The sequence below is a fragment of the Macrosteles quadrilineatus genome, unplaced genomic scaffold, assembly GCF_028750875.1.
Source record: "Macrosteles quadrilineatus isolate MER2022 unplaced genomic scaffold, UCM_ALF_1.0 Scaffold_2__2_contigs__length_208266976, whole genome shotgun sequence".
Classification (NCBI taxonomy): Eukaryota; Metazoa; Arthropoda; class Insecta; order Hemiptera; family Cicadellidae; genus Macrosteles; species Macrosteles quadrilineatus.
This window is the reverse complement of record NW_026542595.1, coordinates 34,070,992-34,092,462: the sequence shown is the minus strand read 5'-3', so window position 1 is coordinate 34,092,462 and position 21,471 is coordinate 34,070,992. Positions and strand designations below refer to the sequence as shown.

The 21,471-nt window shown below is 36.2% G+C and overlaps 1 protein-coding gene across 1 annotated transcript in view; it reads right to left on the bottom strand.

The window, feature by feature from the left end:
- Positions 1–695: 695 nt before the first annotated feature.
- LOC128987845 (F-box/LRR-repeat protein 7) overlaps positions 696–21,471 on the bottom strand; it is a 35,862-nt gene continuing 15,086 nt past the window's right edge. Inside the window, exons 2-4 of the mRNA XM_054408886.1 lie at positions 7,432–8,144; positions 5,750–5,929; positions 696–2,645 (exon numbers count right to left, since the gene is read on the bottom strand). Of these exons, the coding sequence (XP_054264861.1) occupies positions 2,110–2,645; positions 5,750–5,929; positions 7,432–8,131 (1,416 nt within the window). The 5' untranslated portion in view covers positions 8,132–8,144 and the 3' untranslated portion in view covers positions 696–2,109. The remainder of the gene's footprint in view (positions 2,646–5,749; positions 5,930–7,431; positions 8,145–21,471) is intronic.

The following is a 21,471-nucleotide window of genomic DNA, read 5'->3' as shown; positions in this document are numbered from 1 at the left end:
TCAAATCTTAAACCAAAATTAAAGGAAAGTCGTCACTCACCACTAGCACCCGCTATTCAACTTATTCACTATACCCAACTTAAACTCCAACTGTTCACCAGTATCGCCACACTGTATGGTTACACCACCAACGACACCAAATTTCTACTGTCCACGAACACTCCATGACGTCTCCACCAGACACAAACTCACTCCTCCAAATCCACGACTCGAATAATGTCTGTCCTAGACTGTCCTGAAAATCTAGGATTCCAGAGGCTTATCGTAACTGATAAGCTGGGTCAAAGGGCGCTAGCTTACCTTCGCTGCTCCCGCTTTTTTATAACAATAGGTGCACAGCCAAATAACGAAAACTTAACCCACTAGGAAAAAAGACTCGTTACAACTAGATCGTAAGCTTTGCAGTGACACCTTAAATGTAAAAACCTGTAAGTAGGAAGGCTGGAAAAGGGATGTAACAGGGAAACCCTTAATTGTATTAAGTACTGTATATAGAAAGATTATTTGCTAATTTGGTTCTGGTATAGTACAACTGGTGATTGTTTCAGGAAACCAGGGTATGGCTTCCCTCATAATGAGAGACTTCTGTAAACAGGTTAGAAAGTTACAACATAATTTAAAATGTACATGATCAAAACATTTTATTTACATATTCTTAAAACATTTCATACTCAACAATAGTTCCATCAAATGATAAACAATATAATATCTTTATAAATTAAAAATTTGATACAAATATGTATAAACAGATTTCTACAGCTCTATCTATATACAATAAAATACAGTTTTCTACAATTATGTATAAAGTAGCTAAGTATTATAAATTTGATACAAAACCGTCAAAGTAACATTGAAATACCTAGATTATTAAAAAGTTAGTTTGGCATAACTTATATTCCAAGATTAGATACATATGATTACATACGGTTACAAAGATAGAAAAAGCAATCTTAAGCTGACCGAATTGTAAACAAAATTTAAATTTTTTACATCTGTTTAGAGAACATGGATAAACAAAGCACTAAACAGCACTTTTGACTTTTTTAACTATATTTCTAAACTAAATCGTGTCAGGGGTCTGGTCTTAGGGGGCTGTTCAAAAACCAATGAGAACCTCTTCTGTGAAGGAGTGGGGGATTGTGGGAGAGCCTCTCACGTGGATTAAAGAAAAATTATAAAATTAATTGTATAATTTCTTAATTATAAAATTAATTGTATAATTTCTTAATTATAAAATTAAACTGTCATAACCAAACATAACGAACCAAACTTGCTGATGATATAAAAAAGGTATAAGGTAAAAATCGAATGAAGGTTTACTAATCGAAAAAATAGTTCTGTCCATAAAATAAAATTATAAATGCCTCAAATTCTAAAAAAAAAGATGTACAGTTAAGAAGTAATCCCATTCTAAGCAAAATCATTGACAAAAAGTTAGTGTCACCGGTGGGATTCGATCTGGTTGGCTCATGGACATCAGCCGAGACTCTATCCACTACACCTCACCGATGGCTAAACTTCGCATCGTTGCGGTAATGGTATCCCTCAAGAGAAGATAGTGACGTCACGCTCCCCACTCCTTCGCAAGAGAGGTTATCATCGGTTTTTGACCAGGACCCTGAGATGCTAGTTATTTTGAACCTGTGTGCTAATGTTTGTATTAGCAATAGCATAGACTAACTAAAAAAAATGACTTCTCATCCCATTCTAAAATCTAGAGTTTGTTTTTTATGTCTGGTCATGTTGCTAATCCTGATCGCTAGTGTCAACAAAATTTTGTTACATCGATATTGTTATAAAAATTTATTCTTATTTAGTTTTTTCCCATTCTTGGTATTCTTATTAAAATAGTTGATTTAAGTTCAAGGTCTTAAACAGTGTTTTCCAAGTTTAAAACGTATCTTTTGTCAAGGTTATAACTTTAATCCGTATTAATTACAGTATATCCAATAAACAATTGTTTTTGTTCTTTAAGTCAAAGAATCCATTCAGTGCTTACCATTTAAATTTTTGATACCAGTACTGGATTATAAATCAGTAATAGTTCTCTGAAACCATCAACGACTAAATTTTAACCAACAATTCCCAAATGGAATCATCCTACATGAGTTAGAAAAATCCGGGATTTGTATGTTCTATAATACATCTCTTGCAATATTTTTTAACAGCTCTGTAACCTTCAAGTGATATCTGGCAATCCTGAATGTTCAGTTGTTGTAGGCCCCTACAGTAGTAGGCGATACATTGCACTCCTCTATCAGTCACAAGGTCACATTGTCGCAAACTTAGTTTTTTCAAGTTTGGACAGCTTTCTGCCAAAGCACGCAGTCCAGCGTCACTGACATCACATTTTCCGATGTCGAGAGCTCGCAGTCTGGGACAAGACCGTGCTAAAACTGTAATAGCATCATCACTGACAGCTTCACAGCCTCGTGCGTTAAGATATCTGAGTTTGTAGCAGCGTCTTGCGATCACCTTGAGCCCAGCGTCGCTCACTTGTACACATTTAGCCACTGACAAGTAGCGCAGTGTGGCCCCCAGCTTAGCCAACTCGTAAAGTCCAAAGTCCGTCACTTGATGACAGTCGGATACACTGAGTTCTCGCAGCGTTGAACAGAAGCTCGGAATAAACTTGATGCCTGCGTCTGTAAAACAATCTTTCTTAATAAACAGTAGCATCTCTCTAGTTAGTGTTGGACGATACAGAATATTGTTTTGTTTTACTAGATAACCTACTTTGAATGTAGAGAACATGACATCCAGTTGGGAAATCAGAGCAGGCTTTAAATTAAAAGCTAATACAGAATATTTTATTAACCTGCTATTTATTTGCAACTATCTTATTCTTTTTTTATTTTTTCTGATCAAATCAAATGATTTAGTCTGTTAAGAATACTCCCTAGAAATGATATTATACAGGGTGACAAAAAAGTCTGGAAACGGCTTGATATCATCATTTGAACTAAATTTGTGAGAAAATTCAAACCTTTCACATCAACTTATATAAATGAAAAGTACTTTTTGCAAGCATTACCATTTTCCCCCCTTCACCAGGGGACGGCCCATGAGGAGTAGGTAAATAATCTTTAATGTAAGCATAGGTTGATATGCACATCATTTTAAAGGTCTGGTCAAGTGGAGTTCATTGCCGGAAACCGCGTCAAAAAAGGTTAATCTGTTACAAAATGGCGGCAGTCCAAAGTTCTTGCAGAATATCTTGCACAGGCCTTAGTATTGGTAAAATACTAATAGTCAACATTAGCCGGGAAATCTGAAACCCAGTTAAATTTGTTTTGGGGATTGAATAAACTTAGTCAATGAGCTAGTTGATTTTCAGCTCTCAAGCTAATGTTTAATACGAGTATTTATTTACCAATACTAAGGCCTGTGGAGGTATTTTCTGCAAGAACTTTGGACTGCCGCCATTTTGTAACAGATTAACCTTTTTTGACGCGGTTTCCGGCAATGAACTCCACTTGACCAGCACCCTTAAACCAGGGCAGGCCAGGGCTTTGGGGGGCCAGGGCTTGACTTGCACCTTTAAAATTATGTGCATATCAACCTATGCTTACATTAAAGATTATGTACCTACTCCTCATGGACCGTCCACTGATGAAGGTAAGAAACAGGTAATGCTTGAAAAAAGTAGTTTTCATAGATGTAAGTTTATGTGAAAGGTTTCAATTTTCTAACTGATTTAGTTAAAAAGATATTAAGCCGTTTCCAGACTTTTTTGTCACCCTGTATATGTAGAAGGTAAAAACAGAATAACATAGAATGAACAGGTAAACAGGATACCTGCAAAACCCGTTGGTTTCTGGACCTATATGTCAGAAGCTCCTAAGATTCTTCGATCATCAAACAAATGCCAAAATCACTAATGGACTGTGCTTTAAAAATGCTTTCTAGGTCTCAAATTAAATGATTGAATGATTTTTTTATAAGATGTTTTTCTATGATTAAAAATCAATAGCTCCAGTATTGTTCTTGTTTTTTTTTTGTCTGTTTTTGACTCAAAATAATCAGTAAACTATAGGCTTTAAATTGATTCTTTGAATGAGTTGAGTTCAAGATACTGTACTGTATTACTCAATCATAAATCATAAATTTAAGTATTTCTCGGATATGATGTTTTTTTTTATGCTGCGGAGCAGCGCATTCTGCATGGGTCCTCTAGTTTTGTCTTAAAATACATAAAACACGTAGTCAAGACTACAATTCAACCAATCTAGAAAACAATAAATTAAGACATGTAGGCCTACTTAGAAATAAGTCAATTAGTATATGGGAAAATCTGCTGGTATGGACCACCATTTTTGTGGTAATTTGTCAAACAATATTTGATTGATCGGGATAATGTACAATTATTATAATTAATTAAGGCTTTACATTTGCATCATATTACAAAAAATCCAAATTGACAAATCAGAGAATATGATTGATGTAGTGTAGGTTGAAAGAAAGCGAAGCCTCCAAGGCACCAGCAAGGGCATCACAGAAAACAGCTGATAAACAGTGCAGAAGGCACAGTAAAAACTACTGGTATAGCAAAGATGAAAAGTAGATGACTGATACAGTTTATGTAGTTTGACAAGAGGACTAGAACAGAGCAGTTTGAAAATATTTGAGTAATGCAGTACATATATTGAACAGTAAGCAACTGATACAGGACAATTTTATGATAGAGGACTGATAATGTGTATATGTATTGTGTATATGGAATAGTTGGAAGTCCTGGGGCGATAACATAAGAAATTCATAAAGAATATACCGTAACAAAGAGACTCACTCTGTATCTGTTCATATGATGTTACAATTAATTGAGGTCCTCAGCTGAGGTATATAGATAAGGGTCTGGAACCCCCCAATTAACTTTTTAACGCGTTGCAGTAGGAAAACCAAACTCTACACATATTTACAACATAAGAAATTGCACTTTTTCATCAAAGTTACAACTTTTACCCCAAAATGGGGTATTTTGGGGGCAGCCCCAAATTTTCAAAAATAAACACCCATCATGTGACCCCTCATTTTAAAGGGTTTATCAAGAGAAATTAAATGGAGCAAACCAGAGGTCAATATCGCACCCCTAATCAAAATGGCAGCAATTTTAATTATTTAAGATGAGCAAGCAAGATTAAGTCTAGACACCCCCAGTTAACTTTGAAAATTCAATATTTTAATACTGACCAAAAGGTGAATTCTCTTTTTTTATAAAGGTAAAAAGGTATGCTGAGTTTAGTTTTCCTGCTATAACCTGTTAAAAAGTTAATAGGGGAAATTTAAAAATGACTGCCTTTTTGATTAGGGGTGCGATATTGACCTCTAGTTAGCACCATTTAATTTGTCTTGAGAAACCCTTTAAAATGAGGGGTCACATGATAGGTGTTTAGATTTGAAAATTTGGGGCTTCCCCCAAAATACCCCATTTTTGGGTCTAGGGCAAAGTAGTAACTTTGATGAAAAAGTGCAATTTCTTATGTTGTAAATATATGCCGAGTTTGGTTTTCCTACTGCAACTCGTTAAAAAGTTAATTGGGGGGTTCCAGACTTTTGCCTAACCCTGTATATTTTTAATAAATACACAGTACGGTACCCTACTGCTGTCGCAATTTAAATAACTTTTCTCTAAAATTGCATCCAGTGTGTTTAACAAGGGTAGAAAATAAGCCAAATGGTCTAGTAGACCATGTTTAAACTAACTAACTAAAACCAATACTTAGATCTATGTGTAGTTTATAACACTAACCAGTGATCTTCGAACATCTTCGCAGGTACAAGTAGACCAAGTGAGGACAGTTCCTAACGATAACTCTGAGTCCTCCATCATCAACTGCAGCACAGTCAGTGAGGTCGATAAACTGCAGCAGCAGACGACGGGGCGGTTCAGGGCCCGGAGTTACACTGATACAAGACACTAGCACACATCCTGTACAAAAACCAACAATGTTCAAGTAGATTGTAACTATTTGTATCTTGACCAACAATGTTTATAGTCTGTGTCAAGATAAGTTTAATGAGCATTTCAAAAAGATTTAGGAGACCTAACCATACTAAACTCATACTTTTATTACCATTTCATGAAGAATATGTTGACGTTGACATTATTATATTTCCTTTGATTGCCATATGATTTTAGTTAGGTACCATATTGTAGCAAATTTTCCATATAGGGAGTAAGTAAAATTACACATACACGCTCTGCCAACATGTTTGACCGTGTAAGGAAGCCGTTCCAAAGTGCTTGACAGATATGTTGGGTTTAATGCTCGGCTCGACAGGATGGGCCAAGTCGAACCAAGTATCCAACATGTTGGGTTGTGAATGGGCGACATTGAGCGGCTCGACGTACACAGCCTCGGTTAGCCTGGAGTGGTAGCTGTTCTAGTTGTGTTTTGTACATAGCAGTGGAGTATCTATAACATGGCTTTGGGGGGAGATATGGATAAGCTTAAAGTCTGCACTAAAGCGGGTGGTCTGCAGGATATACAATACCCCCCCCCCTGAAAAGAAGGTCGAAACTGATTACCTCCCCTGCACTACACTTCAGCAGACTCGATCCACGGTTGGACCGTGTATGGATGCCTCCCAACCTCCAATCTGTCACCCAACCAGAACATATTTTAAGGGATTTCCACTGGGCGAAAGTGGCGCCGGACTTACCGGGGGGTCTGGGAGGAATACCCCCCATCAAAAAGGGGGTCCGAGCGTTCCCCCCTGGAAATTATTGCATAAATTAAAGTGAAAATCACACATTTCTACGTATATTTTAATGAATTTTTTATTATATATGCTTGTAAATAGTCCATTGAATCTCACTTAATTACGTATTCTAGAACGTTGTAACGGGCCAAGGCTCCCTTCACAACCTCTTTTGGGCCGAAATCACAGCTCAATACTCTAAAATATTTACATAATGTTACTTTTTTAAATTCCGATACATTTAAAATGGGAATCATTAAAAAAAATATGCCGGCACCATAGTCACTGGGTGACAAAATCTCAGATCTGGGCAACACAAGTGTGTCGGTAACCCAACCCAACTGCTTGGCCATCATGTTTGACCATGCATGGGTAGGTTAATAGCTGTTCTATAACTCTAACTACGTCTAAATTTAAATTCTGAATACATAGCCAACATCAAATTATCAAAGTTGGATTGAAAAATTTCTGCAGTCTGCATATTTAATATCACAAAAATATCACAATATATTTTTTTTTAATTTCAATCTCATGATTTGGACAGGAAAACAATGTTTTTTAATTAATTAGAAGCCACAGTAAATAGTTCTGATTAAATTCACAAACGTGAAAATACACGTTAATGTGGAGCTGCTTTGTCCCCCTAATTACGTTCCATTATGCTAAATCTACAGTCAAACTAAATTAAATTGTCCTATAGGTACTACTTTCATTATCAAGAGTGTTTACCAGTAATGTCTAAGTGTTGTAGATTGGTCGATCTAGTAGCCAAATCAAAGATAGCGGTGTTGGTGATGGCCGAGCAGCCTTGTAGCTGGACATGGGTCAGCTCTGGACAGCGACGGGCCAGCAGTGTCAGTCCCTTGTCTGTCAGTCGCGCACCTTCGCTGATGAACACCCGCTCTACCATGGGACACGCACCAGTCCTGTTCTGACCACACAGTCGCCGCAACACTCCCCGCACCGCCTTGTCACCGCACATGCCCTCGCCAGCCAGTGTGATGGTGCGCCACAGTGACGGCTCCCACGCCAGGGTCTCCCATCGGTGGCACACCCGCGCGCACACACACAACTCGCTGCTGGACAGCCACGAAAACACCTTGAGCACCACATCGTCCGGGAGTCGGTCGAAGTTGCTGGGTCGAGTCTGTCCGCGCTTGCCTTTGGTCAGAGCCGTCTCGGCCCAGCACGGGGGGCTGGGGGACACCAGGGTATGGTACCCTTGGTCCGGACAGGGAGAAGAACGTCCTAGTAGCGACACATGTTGCGAGTAGCCGCTGTAGCTGCCCAGGGGGCTGTGGTAAGACTGGTCTATGGATGCAGGAGACGCTCGCAGGTAACGCTGGTCAGGGGATGATGGTGACGTTCTGCCCAACTTAGCCAGGGGACACACCATGGGCGACAGCCGATCCGGTGAAGTGTATGCCATTGCAGCCTACTACCTGTAACACAGTGCAGGTCCATTAGCTGATTGCAATCATATAGATTGTACAGGATTTTTTAACACAACTCAAATTACAAGTAGCTTACCATAAGACACTGTTTAACGACAAAACAAACTCACATTTTGTGAGCTACACACTTTTTGTTGCTGGCCAAGTTTGTTTATGGGTCATACCAGTTGCTATAGCTCACAATAAGTCATTCCATTAGTTTGAATTGGTAAATAAGATTGTGTACTGTATTTAGAGAAATCAGTAATTTAGGTCAGCACAATCTGTCGGCTCACATCAACTACGACAATTTTGGTTAGAAAACTGGCTACAAATTTAACATGGGGATGGAATGTCTAAAAGGTTTTAGTGTGATTGGAAATTTATTGTGAAAAAGACCCAACTTGGTGTTTTTGTATGCTCTGTTTGAGCATGTAAAAAACCATATTACTAGGGATCCCAGACGTCCTCATTTTCCCGGACACGTCCTCTTTTTGGGTGCATAAAAAACGTCCGGGGGGATTTTTGGCAAAACCTTAAAATGTCCGGGATTTAGACTGAAAAGAAATAAAATAATTCCTGAACTCTTATAGTAGGCCTGGTATTAGTAATTAGCTCTTATCATCGATTGCCCGGGATGAGAATGAAATTGGAAACTAATATAAATCAAAATATTGTGTCACTGTAATGATATCTCACATTTAGAAGTTTTGTTTCCTTTTGGATCAAATTTTGTTTATGAAACTTAAGGTTGGCAAAATTAACCCAGCTCTCTGTCTCTGCTCACCACCACCCAGACCACCGACTATCTAACTACAGCTAGCTCCTCGTCTGCTTACCGCGTTTACACTCCTACACACGTCATTCTTTACGTTCCTAGACCCTACTAATGCCGAAAAGAAAATGTGTATTTTCAGTCAAGTTAAAAAATGGATTAGTTGCGAAAAATGTCTACTCTTGTTAAAAGCAGTTGCATCATCCTCCGAAATTGACAGTTTTGTTCTTTAAACATGACTCTAAATTCAATCATTTTGCTCGTGTTGCTGAAGAAACTGCTTTTCACACTGTAGTAAAAACATCACCAGATTTTGGATCGTCCATGGATTATACCACTAAACTTCAAAATGTGTTGTTTAAAGACTCCTAGCAAAACATGTTTCTAATCTAATCCTTTATATATAATACGTGAAGGCGATTTCTACAAAACACTACTCCTCCGTTAATAATGGACGGATTTTTACAAACGATGTGTCAAAATTAAGTATTTTTTGTGTAGACTCCCCCTTTCACCAATTCCTGTAATAAAAGTCCTCGGGCTTAGCCCCACAGGCCATCAAAACCCCAATGTATTTCTTAGAAGAAAAGATTTTGTTTACTTATACAGACGAAGAATTCATATTAACTACAGCTGTTCATAGTAAACACATGATACACACAAGAGCGTTCGTTTTCAGAGCGAGTTTGTTTTCAGTTTCGATAACTGGAGTGGAGTGATTACATTATCTTTGAGTTGAATCTTTTAAGTAATCGGAAATTATGACTGATATTCGTTTTGAAATAACACCTGTAATACTTTAATTGCTCAAATTCGAGCAACAGGTGCACTGGTAATTTTATATTAAGTGAGGAGGGTCCAGTAATCCAGACAACAGATTTGGAGTTAAAAGCCTAAAGGTGCCAAATTTTTACTATAGCACTGTTAACATAAAAGCATCCCTATGAATGAAAATTAAAAGCAAATATTATAGTGATAGTAAGGCACTATCACTATCACTATTTTGGTAGGGCTAGCAAAATAATAGATATCAGTAGCCCTACTACATTTTTTTAAAAGCCATTAAAACACATAAAAGTAACTCTAAATTAAAAAAAAAATATTGAGGTGACCCCCCCCCCCCTCCAAGGCAAATTCCGCGAGTAATAATTGTCCTCTTTTTTTATGGAGGGTCTCTGGGAACCCTACATATTACTGGTACACCTTATTTACAATAAATTATCAATAAACACCCTTCAGAACTAATTTAAAAGTTCACAACAAAAGTGAATCACATACCAAACGGTATAATTATTCCTATATACATCTTAAATTATTCTTATATTCAGAAGGTATATGCATTGATTTAAATTATTGGGTTGCATTTATCATGAATAGGATGATCAGGAAATTTGTAAAAATTTATGTTAAACTTACTGCACATTTCTTATCCCAGTAACATATGACATACATTGTGTTGTATTCATATTTAATTTATTGAACTGTCAAAACATATATCTTATCTTACTATTAAAAAAAAAAAATATATTATAAATGTGAAAGTTTGTGTTTTTGTTTGTTTGTTTGAAGTTTTTTTAGTTGAAACAGCTGACTAAATTCTATAATCTTACTAATATTATAAATCTGAAAGTTTGTGAGTTTGTGTGTGTGTTTGTTGCTCAATCACGCATAAACCACTGGATGGATTGGGCTGAAATTTTGCATGATGATAGCTCACATTCCCGATTAACATATAGGCATATTCTTATCTCAAAAATCCTTTCGGGCTCCGCCCCAGTGGCTCTGTAGTTCCCCATGTTAACCTTATGCGAGTATTCATTTTTAAAGGGAACTAGTGGCGTGTAGGGGCCTTTGCCCCTAATTTAGACTGACTACAATAAAACTATATGTAAAAAGACAAATACTTAAAATACATTTTTAAAATAATCAATTTTATGTTACTGTACTTAAAATTAACATTGTTTCTTGTTTTAGGCCTATATCTTGGTTTTCCTTCCGTTGGAGTCGTATATTAGTTGCTGGGTGTCAATGAAATACAAATTGTCCATATGAAGCACATGAAGGCAACTCCCCATTTTGCGGTAGTAAGTCATAAATATATCTATGAATTTGTCCCTGAATTTTAAAACAGTAAGGCCCTTTTCCCGGAATCTCTTTTTGTATAGCGGAAACCGACGCCATAGCCATTGCACTGTTGTATTGCCTTATGTTTTTTTTTTTTTAAGTTAGAGTCATGTAAAAACAGTTCGTCATTTACTTGTGGTTGGGGCATGTTAAAGAGTCCATTGTGGCAACATGCGTTGATATGTCCATTTGTGGCCTCCTCTGCGGAGTGAAATGTGCCACAATGTATGCAAGTGCTGTGAAGAGGACCTAGATTTTGAGTAACAACACTCAACTCATTTTCCAGCGTTCTTCTGAAGGCAGGTTGTAACTTGTAAACCATCGTGTGGATTTCTTTCATAGTTAGGCCTTACATGACGCTCTCCTTCAGCATTTCTTGTGTCAGTTGAATTCCTGGCTCTTCCACGTATTGCAGGTCTTCCCCTAACCCTGTCTAGTTACTTCACTCATTATAAAAACGGAAAAAATTAAACAAATACATTTCATTTTGAAACGTTATTTAACAACATTGACTTTCGGAATAAATGTAAACATTGCAAATGAATAAGTAACAGCTGATTAGAATGCAGACGTTTTTCAGTCCCCATGCTTTTCTTATGGAAAATATTTTACGTTATATCTCGTTTTCTGGTAACTTTCTGGGAATTCTGCTATTTTTCCCGAGTCCCTGGTGTCAAGATCTTTAATTTAAGACCTCTCCCACTTTTCTGCGACTTGCCAGACGTTCACAATTTTCTGGTAAAAATTTGGTCTTACAGAATTATATATATAGAAGACTAGCTGTACCCGCGGGCTTTGCCCCGTTTAGCTTCATAAGTATGCGCATGGCTCATTCACGTCCTGGTTGAAGTTCGTTCGCTACGCTCACTCACCTTTAGGTTGGAGCTCGTTGGCTGCGCTCACTTGCCTTCAGGTTAGCTCGTTCGCTACGCTAACTCGCCTCCAGGTTGAAGTTTGTTCGCTACACTCACTCACCTTTTGGTTGGAAATTAGCTGTTGTCATAAATTAAAAAAATAAAAATAGTGCTGCACCCTGTTGGTAATCCTTGTAACTTTTATGCTATTGAACATCATAGAACAGAACCAACTTGTTTAATTGAAACAGCTGTTAAGATTCATTAATTCCTTTTAAATATGAAAAACCATAAGGTTAACATGGGGAACTACAGAGCCACTGGGGTGGAGCCCGAAAGGATTTTTGGGATAATAATATGCTTTAATGTTAATCGGGAATGTGAGCTATCATCATGCCAAATTTCAGCCCAATCCGTCCTGTAGTTTATGCGTGATTGAGCAACAAACACACACACAAACTCACAAACTTTCAGATTTATAATATTAGTAAGATTATAGAATTTAGTCAGCTGTTTCAACTAAAAAAGTTGGTTCTATGATATACAAAAGCATTAAAAAGTTTTAAGATTTACCAACAGGGTGCAGCACTATAATTTTTTTTGCATTTATGTAAACAGCTAATTTGAACGAAGCAGCAACAAAAAACTGTGATACGCAATGAGAACTGTCAAAGTAGGATTGTTTACAGTTATGTTTATATTTTAAAGTGTCATGAATAATTTGTAATTTTTTGTGAATTCGTAATAATTTATTTTTCTTTATTGTTTAGGGGAAGTGGTAAAACATGAACTACAAACACATGGGGTTCATTATGGCTATGGTAGATGTGTAATACCATTAGTATACCGTCAATTTAAAGAAGGAAATTTTATCAAAATGTGTCCTTCCCCATTGCAAACGCAAAGCTTGAGTATAACTGCAATAAGCATTTTAAACTTACATGCCAACCCCACTCTGCTAGTTAGCCTATATTTAAAAGTAAATACAACAGTCTTGTTGTACCAAAATTAAAACACATTCTCTTAGTAGATTTGTCATCCTTATGGATCAGCTGAAGACAATTTATTGTTGTTTCATACAGTGCATTGTAGGGGTCGTGTTGTGTTTACAATTTCTTACAAGTTATTTCAGTAGTTTAAAATATCTTTCAACTTAATAAAACGATCAAATCTAAACAATAACTCGTTCCCTAGTCATATAACCAAACAAAAGCACAAATAATGAAATTATCCCTAAAATAGTAGAAACAAAATTGTTTGACACTTACTAGCGATTTGTCACCAAAATGTACTAGACTTGAAAAACGAGCTTCAAAATTTACAATGGGTTGAGAAGTCTACATGTGTTGGTTAGTCTATGGTTGTACCTTCTGCATCCAATAGTCAATGGTTGTACTCTTGTAACCATTAAATAAGTGTGTTTATTATCTCTCTCTCACATATTATCAATTTCAACATTACTCCTCTGGTCTTTTGAACTATTACTCACCTATACATTTATTATGTTATCCTCTTATATCTCAATCATTATTTAATCATAGGTACTAATATTATAAATGTGAAAGTTTTTGGGTTTGTTTGTTTGGGGTTCAATCATGCAAACTTTACTCATATTATAGTATAGGATAGGATAATAATTTTCTCTATAATATCCCAACATACAAATCATTTGTTACAGGAATAATAACAATTTTCCCTTTAAGTGTATTCTTGAAGTTCGGGAGGACAGATGACGCAACCCTCCATGTCAATAAATATGATTTGAGTGATTAGGCCATAACACTCTCCTGGAACAGAACAAAACTAACATAAAAATTGTCTCCGGCTGATCCATATATATGTGTACAATGCATTAGTCTGGTTGCAATACTGAGCGGAGCTAGCACATTCATTCAATATTTTTCCAAAGTCAATATGCTACATCGGGTTAACGTAAATAGGATGCATACTTGCGTTATCATAAAGTCAATGCTAAATCTTGTTTACGTAATTGAGATGTCTCCAAAGTCAATTATTGTACATCTGATTCACATAAATGGGATGTCTACTTGCAGTATCCATAGTCAATAATACATCTGGTTCACATAAATGAGAAATCTTGCAGTACGTATCCAAAGTCGGTGGTATATTTGGTTCACATATATGAATTGTCTATTTGCAGTATCCAAAGTCAAACGGTATCTCTAGTTCTCGTCAATGTGATGTCTACTTGCAGTACAGTATATCCCAAGTCAGTTATCTTTGGTTCACAGCATGCCCCGTGGTCGAAAAATCGACCAAAAGTATGTTTTGTGCGAACTTCTCTATTTTCACCCCACACTGTAAATAAAACATGTGATTGGAATGTCTTCCATTTGTTTTGATTTTCTGTTTATATTTTTTTGTTATTTCGTCATCACCATAGCAACCCATAAGACCCATGTTAATTTTTTTAAAATTTCAAATTCATTTTTCGTGCTTATTTGTGAGCCTATTTTAATTTATAAAGGGACTCTGCACATCTACAGGTAAATATCTTTCATTTCGTACCAACCGCATGTAATTCTGTCCAGTAGTAAGGTCAGGCTAGCTGTCATAAGTTTTGCAAAAGTTTTTTAGTATATAGGATTACCAAAGTCAATGGTGTGTCTGGTTCACGTTAAATGGAATGTCTACTTGCAGTTGGCATATCCATAGTCGATGCTATTGGTATATTTGGTTAACATTGTAGTATATAAATCATTGGTGCACTAGCCTAATTCTGGGCATTCTATGGTGACCCTGATAAGTTTTTTTTTTTAGTAAATAAAATTATGCTCAACTACATTAATCTGATTATTGTTCCCTTTTGTTCTGTATTAGTAACGTGCTATTTTAGAGGATTCGTTGACTAACATATTATGTTAAGACTCTTCTTCTGTTTACCTTTTTATTGTTATCTTGCAAATAATGTCATGACGACCAATAAACCCAAAAGGCCCATGGAAAATTTCTGAAAATTTAAATTCACATGGAGAAAAGCCCTTTAGTATGATTAGTACCATTTCAGATTTATACCTCCAAATTGTTGATTACTAAATTTCACGCGGATCGCTTCAGCCGTTAATTAGTATGTGAAAATACCCCCGCCACAGCAAACCTGCAGACTGAGCGAATTTCCATTAGCCTGATTGGATTTACACTAAAATGCCTCCTTAAAAATATCAAATATATTCCCTATTTAAATATAATTAGTTTAACGAGTACTTAGGTATGCTGCAACAGGGAGGGTAAAAAAGTGTTTTTTTTTTGTAAAATGTTAATGTTAATGTTAATGTTAATGTTAGTAAGAAATGAATGTATTTTCCAAATTTGATCAAAATATGTTCATAAACAAGCAAACTACAACAATTGACTTATTCTCCATAAGAATAACAAGGCAATTTAAAATTTACAATTTTTAGAATTTTTTCCGCAACCATTAGGCGCTCAATAACGCTTCAATATACAAAATTATTTGTTTTTTTTTAAGGTCTACAAAATGTTTTGGAAAGAAATTGTGAAATCTTGTGTTTTTAGAGTAAAAAATGGGAAAACCCTATTTTTACCCCATAAAACCCCCCATAAACCCCCGTTCCTATAGTCTGATCATGCTGGTTCGCGAACTAGTTCGAATAAATGTAGGTTTACACGTTTATACAAAATTTCATCAAAATCGGATCATTTTTGCTCGAGTTATCGTGCTAACGGACATATATATATACATATATATATATATAATATATATATGTACTAGCTGTACCCTCGGGCTTTGCCCCGTTTAACTTCATAAGTATTCGCATGGCTCAATCATGTCCTGGTTGAAGTTCGTTCGCTACGCTCACTCACCTTTAGGTTGGAGCTCGTTCGCTACGCTCACTTGCCTTCAGGTTAGCTCGTTCGCTACGCTAACTCGCCTCCAGGTTGAAGTTCGTTCGCTACGCTCACTCACCTTTTGGTTGCAAATTAGCTGTTGTCATAAATTTAAAAAAAAATGATAGTGCTGCACCCTGTTGGTAATCCTTGTAACTTTAATGCTATTGAACATCATAGAATAGAACTAACTTGTTTAATTGAAACAGCTGTTAAGATTCATTAATTCCTTTTAAATATGAAAAATCATAAGGTTAACATGGGAAACTCCAGAGCCACTGGGGCGGAGCCCGAGAGTCCGATCAGAATAAAAACTACTTAGTTTTCCTATTTAATGCCTAAAGAATCAGTGTACCAAATTTCAGCTTCCTAGGTAAATGGGAAGTGGGAGAATTAGTGATGAGTGAGTGAGTGAGTGAGTCAGTGAGGGCTTTGCCTTTTATATATTTAGATAATTTATATATATATATATATATATATATATATATAAATCTTACTACAGTAATAAAGTTTGAGTGTTTGTTTGTTTGTTTGAAGTTCGATAACTGTCAAACTAGGATTGTTTACAGTTACTTTTATGTTTTTAATTTCATGAATCATTTGTGATACTATGCGAATCTTTAACAATTTATTTTTCTCTATTGTTTAGGCGAAGTGTTAGAATATTATGGCTATGGTAGATGTGTAATACTATAGTACCTATACCATAAATTTAAAGAAGCAAATTTTATCAAATTGTGTCCTCCCCCATCTCAAACGCAAAGCTTGAGTAACTGCAATAAGCATTTTATACTTATATGCCAATCCCGTACGAAGGACGGGTATATATTTATGAATTTGGACGGATGGTGTTTTTGGCCTCTAGGGACCTCAAAACGAAAAAGTAAATCGGTCCCGGGTCCAGGTCTTACCATGAGTACTACGGTAATAGCTTATTCCCTATATGGTAAATTCGCTAAAACAAAGCAGGAGTGTAATAAGAGATCTCCGCTCAATAATAAATCTTAGTCTAGTAAAATTCTAGATTGAAGACTGTGAGCAAGCGATCCCTGATCATGAGCTCAGCAGTAGTTGCCCAAGTAGCCTAGCAGCAATTGCCGCCATTATCGCTTCTGTTCTATCAGGTTATTAGTGGCCGCATAGGGGTTTTCGGGTCTACAGGTTGTTTAGGGTCCAGATAAACATGTTAAAGAAAACAATATATTAATAAAAATAAAAAAATCTATTGAGTTAAAACAGATTTGTCGTCCTCAGAATCTACCAGCATGCCTATAAATTTATAAAATATTTAAAATTATATGGGTCTAGTTAAATCTTTGTCACCAACACTAAGAAACATAATTTTCTAATGAGCATTAACACCCCAATAACGTAATAAAAACTTAACTTAATAAACCCCTGGTTTCGTCGTTCATCAGAGAGAAAAAAATAGTGGTTGTAAAGTTAGCTACGTAGTGGTACAGAAGTACAAGACACAACGCAGTAACAGTAGACTAGTAGACTGGGTAATGTGAACACAAGCCCTTAACAATGTAGCCACTCCAGATTTGAAATACACAAAGTATTATATTGTCTGTGCTTTAGCGCTTGTACATATGTACAGTTATTGGTCCGGTAGTTTACGTCGTTGTACAGAGGTACAAGACACAACGCAGTAACAGTAGACTGGGTAATGTGAACACAAGCCCTTGTCTTATCTTAGTAACAATAACAATGCCGCCACTCCAGATTTGAAAATTTGATCTGTTTCAACAATGGATATAATTATAGTGGCGGACTGAGCTACAGTGCCGGCCTCCGGCTACAGCTCCACATTCCGATAAGCTCACTGCAATCTGGCCGACGATCTGTTCTTCTTTTAGGGCTACTTAGTTCAATAGGCGCTCTGTAATCTCGGCTGCTTGTCAGCTGCATTATAATTCATGCTTTACCATCTGATGTAAAGCGCGTTCACTGTGTGTGGTTTAAACAATCAGGAATCTACGGATATAACCAATTAAACATATAACACTCATATGATTAGGAAAGATATCTGAATGGCTATTTTTACCGCGTATAAACTGTTATGCGCTGTAGAATATACAAGTCTGATTAGTTAAAATTTTACAACTTCGATAGGGTTTAGCATCCATCTTTCCATATTGTTTTGGCGATTCTACAGAATGTAACTGATTTGGTAGAGAATTGAAAAATATATTTAAAAAATGATAGAATGTAATTGCCATGTCGTAATATACCTTTTCACATACATAAAACGATTAAATACATCTATATATAAAGCCAAAAGTACCCATGAACTTTTGAGAAAACTACAAGTCACACCCCCATAAACCATCCTTATATATAATACGTGAAGGCGATTTCTAGAAAACACTACTCCTCCGTTAATAATGGACGGATTTTTACAAACGACGTGTCAAAATAAAATATTTTTTGTGTAGACGCCCCCTTTCACCAATTCATGTAGTAAAAATCCTCGGGCTTTGCCCCACAGGCCATCAAAGTTGGAGTTTCTCCCATAAGATTAACATGGGGGAATCTAAATATTTGATTGGAAACTTTGTCCCCACTAATTTGAGAGAACGGTTGGGCGTAGAAACTTCGTAGAGGTGTCCAAAGAAAGGTCTTGGTCTGTAGATGATTTATCAAAAGATAAACTAAGCAAAATCCCTTAGGAGTCTGCCCCAGAAGCCTTTAAAGAACCCTCCACAAAGTTGTTTACATTTTGGCCATGAGAATAATAATCTTAATGAAACAGCTGTTCATTTTTAAATTGTATTTCAAACAACACATATTTATTGGGAGTTGAATTCTACCAAATAAGTATTTGCAATGTTATTTTCTGATTTTAAAATTGATTTTCATCTTTATCATGCCATGTTTTGCAATATAACGTTCCATTACGAAATCAGTGGAAAATCCTTTTATCACAGCAATTCTTAAATTATTTCTTATTGAACTATCTTATATCTATTGTACGGGTTGGTGTGTGCCTTTTTCGCCACTTTTGCCTACATTTTATCATATCATTCTACAAAATATCAAATATTTATGTGGAAATATCTGCTCTTATTGTCTCTAATAAAATCCAAGCTTAGAAACATTGCCTAAATTGGTACCTATCTTCACAAATTATTTGCACCTGCCTATATTACGGACTTTGGCGCACTGAATTAGTAAAATTATTGAAAATAACACGACATTTTGGCTGTAAAATATGGTACAAAGAGAAAATACTATTTAAGCAGCTACTGTCATGACAGAAAGGTCATATTCCTTTTAAACTAGATCACATAATTCTTTGACTGGGACGGGTGGCGTCGTCCTGTAATCCAGCTACTAGGAGGTCACGAATTGTGGATATTTATAGGAATGCACTGTGGATGCGATACTCCCTGGTGTGGATTAACGTCCGCACGAGTGAGTACTACGACTACCCGCAGTGCTATCCTGATAATTATACCAATTCATAAATACCAATGCAAAAAAAATTGTTCCAATTCAACTATAAACTGTAGGTCCCTTGGTTACCATTCGCTGTATGGGCTATTAATTAACAGCTGTATCTAAGGAATGTCGGCCTTAGTCACTAACAAGACTACAAGATCGTGCCACTCATCCTACACTCATCTCCATTCATACTTGGCTTAAAATACCTACTATGAATGGTCGCCATAAAAAAACGTGTTAAAGGATTAAAGTATTTTAACAGCCATTTTACAGTATTTTTGCTTTTTAGAAATGTTCCATTGCTATGTCATTTACATTATTTATTGCCAATGAAGCCGCCAAGATCATATGAACTAGGAGGCCCATAACAGTTCAAGAATAAAAGCCAACTTTACTTCATGTATTCCACTACACCTAACATTCCGTAGAGAGATTATATTGACAACTTTATGTTATTGATAAGGCCGAGACAACTAACTGACATCCCCCATGTCAAGGAATTCCAGCTTTATCAGTAACCCCACAGTCAATTTCTCAAAACTATGCTAGAGGGTTCATTCATTGGCACAGAAGTACGATATGAACTGATGCTACGTGACGAAGGAAAATCAAACTTACACTGTAACGGATATACCTCCCTTTGAAGTTAGAACGTGTCTTCTCAACAAACAGATATTTTTTCTCAAACACTGATGAAGTCGCGGAAGTGTTAAACTACAAGATCCACCAATACGATTTAAATACTATTTAAAGGTTCTACCAAAGGAAGAGATACCATATAACATACTAATAATAACTCCGATGACGTACAGGATAGGAAATATTTTAATCATTGAATGAACGACCAAATTTGGCAACTAACGCAATATTGTTATTGTTTTTACACTTATTACTTTTTGAACAATGTTAAATGCTCAAAATATGTATATTTCACCCAATTCATCGCAGTTAGATGAATTAAGGTGCCTTGAAAGTAACCGTCGATTTCGACGGGGTTCCCCTAGTATACTTAAAATGTTCGTCATGACGAGAAACCTTGCGCAAAACTATCCATTATTTCATAAATTGCCCTTTAAGGTCGTAATTCCTTTCTAAAGGGAACTTTCCATGTACCTGATGTTAAAAATACCTCAGCTGTACTTATTTGTTTGTTATTTTTTCAATGTATTACCTTAGATCAGGTGTGATTATTTGTTTGTTTTACTGTAATTTTGTTTAGTTCAGGTTAACTTAAACAATCAATAGTTTTATTAATACTTTATGAAGTCAAACGGGGTGAAGCTCGTGGGTAACAGCTAGTTTAATTTACGTAAATTTATATCTGTAATTTAAATATGTAATGTTTCTGTTAAACTATCTTCATTGTCAAATACAATACAACAGTGAAAATGATGTATAATAACAAAAGGTGTACGCAGTATTGTGCCAGGCTATTGTCTGCATTTGAATGGGCCACAGCCACATTGAACATGTAATTAAGGGATGACACATTTTAATCATACAAATCGTTTAGGTATTTTTTAATACTTTTTTGTTCAATATTCACAACCTGGGACGGTAGTTCCGGTCAGGAAAATTTTACACGTTACACCAATCTAGACCCATAGAGGGATGTGTCATTATAACTTTAGATAATATTGTTGATTTTCCGGGTATTGAAACCGAGACCTTGGGGACCAAACCCCGCACTTTATCGTTTATCACTAATAGAGCAGCTCACATAGGTATATTTCAATACTAGGACATGACAGAGTGAACTTCGGCAGAGAATGACATAGAGGATGTAAGAGCGTGGGTAGGAGGTAGGCTCAGGCTTACTATAGGACGAGACATAATACGTTTAATTAATGTTCCTGACCATGGTCTTGGATGGCATTCATTAACTGCAAAGTTTGGGCCACCTGTTCTGCGCCATGACTTATTGCCTTGTTTTGGAAGATAAACACGATAGGAATTTACCCGTTGCCCGGGATTTGAGTTTTAGTCTTTTACACCTGTGACTCCCTGCTGGTTTAAATGAATATTGTTGTTCTTCTCTCCCAACCTCCGCCACGTCCTGTTTTTTGAATGTTTCCTGTGGTAACATTAAAAAAAAAAAGAAATATAACAGGGAATTGTGGTAGACCAATAACGTCCTAAGGTCCTAAGTTATGTGGTAGATTAAACATAACCCCTTCCCCCCTGTCTATTTGTAGCTTACGAATGAGTGACTTTGAATTCTGTAAAGTAATCGAGTCGCTCTTCCTAATATATAAATTGATGG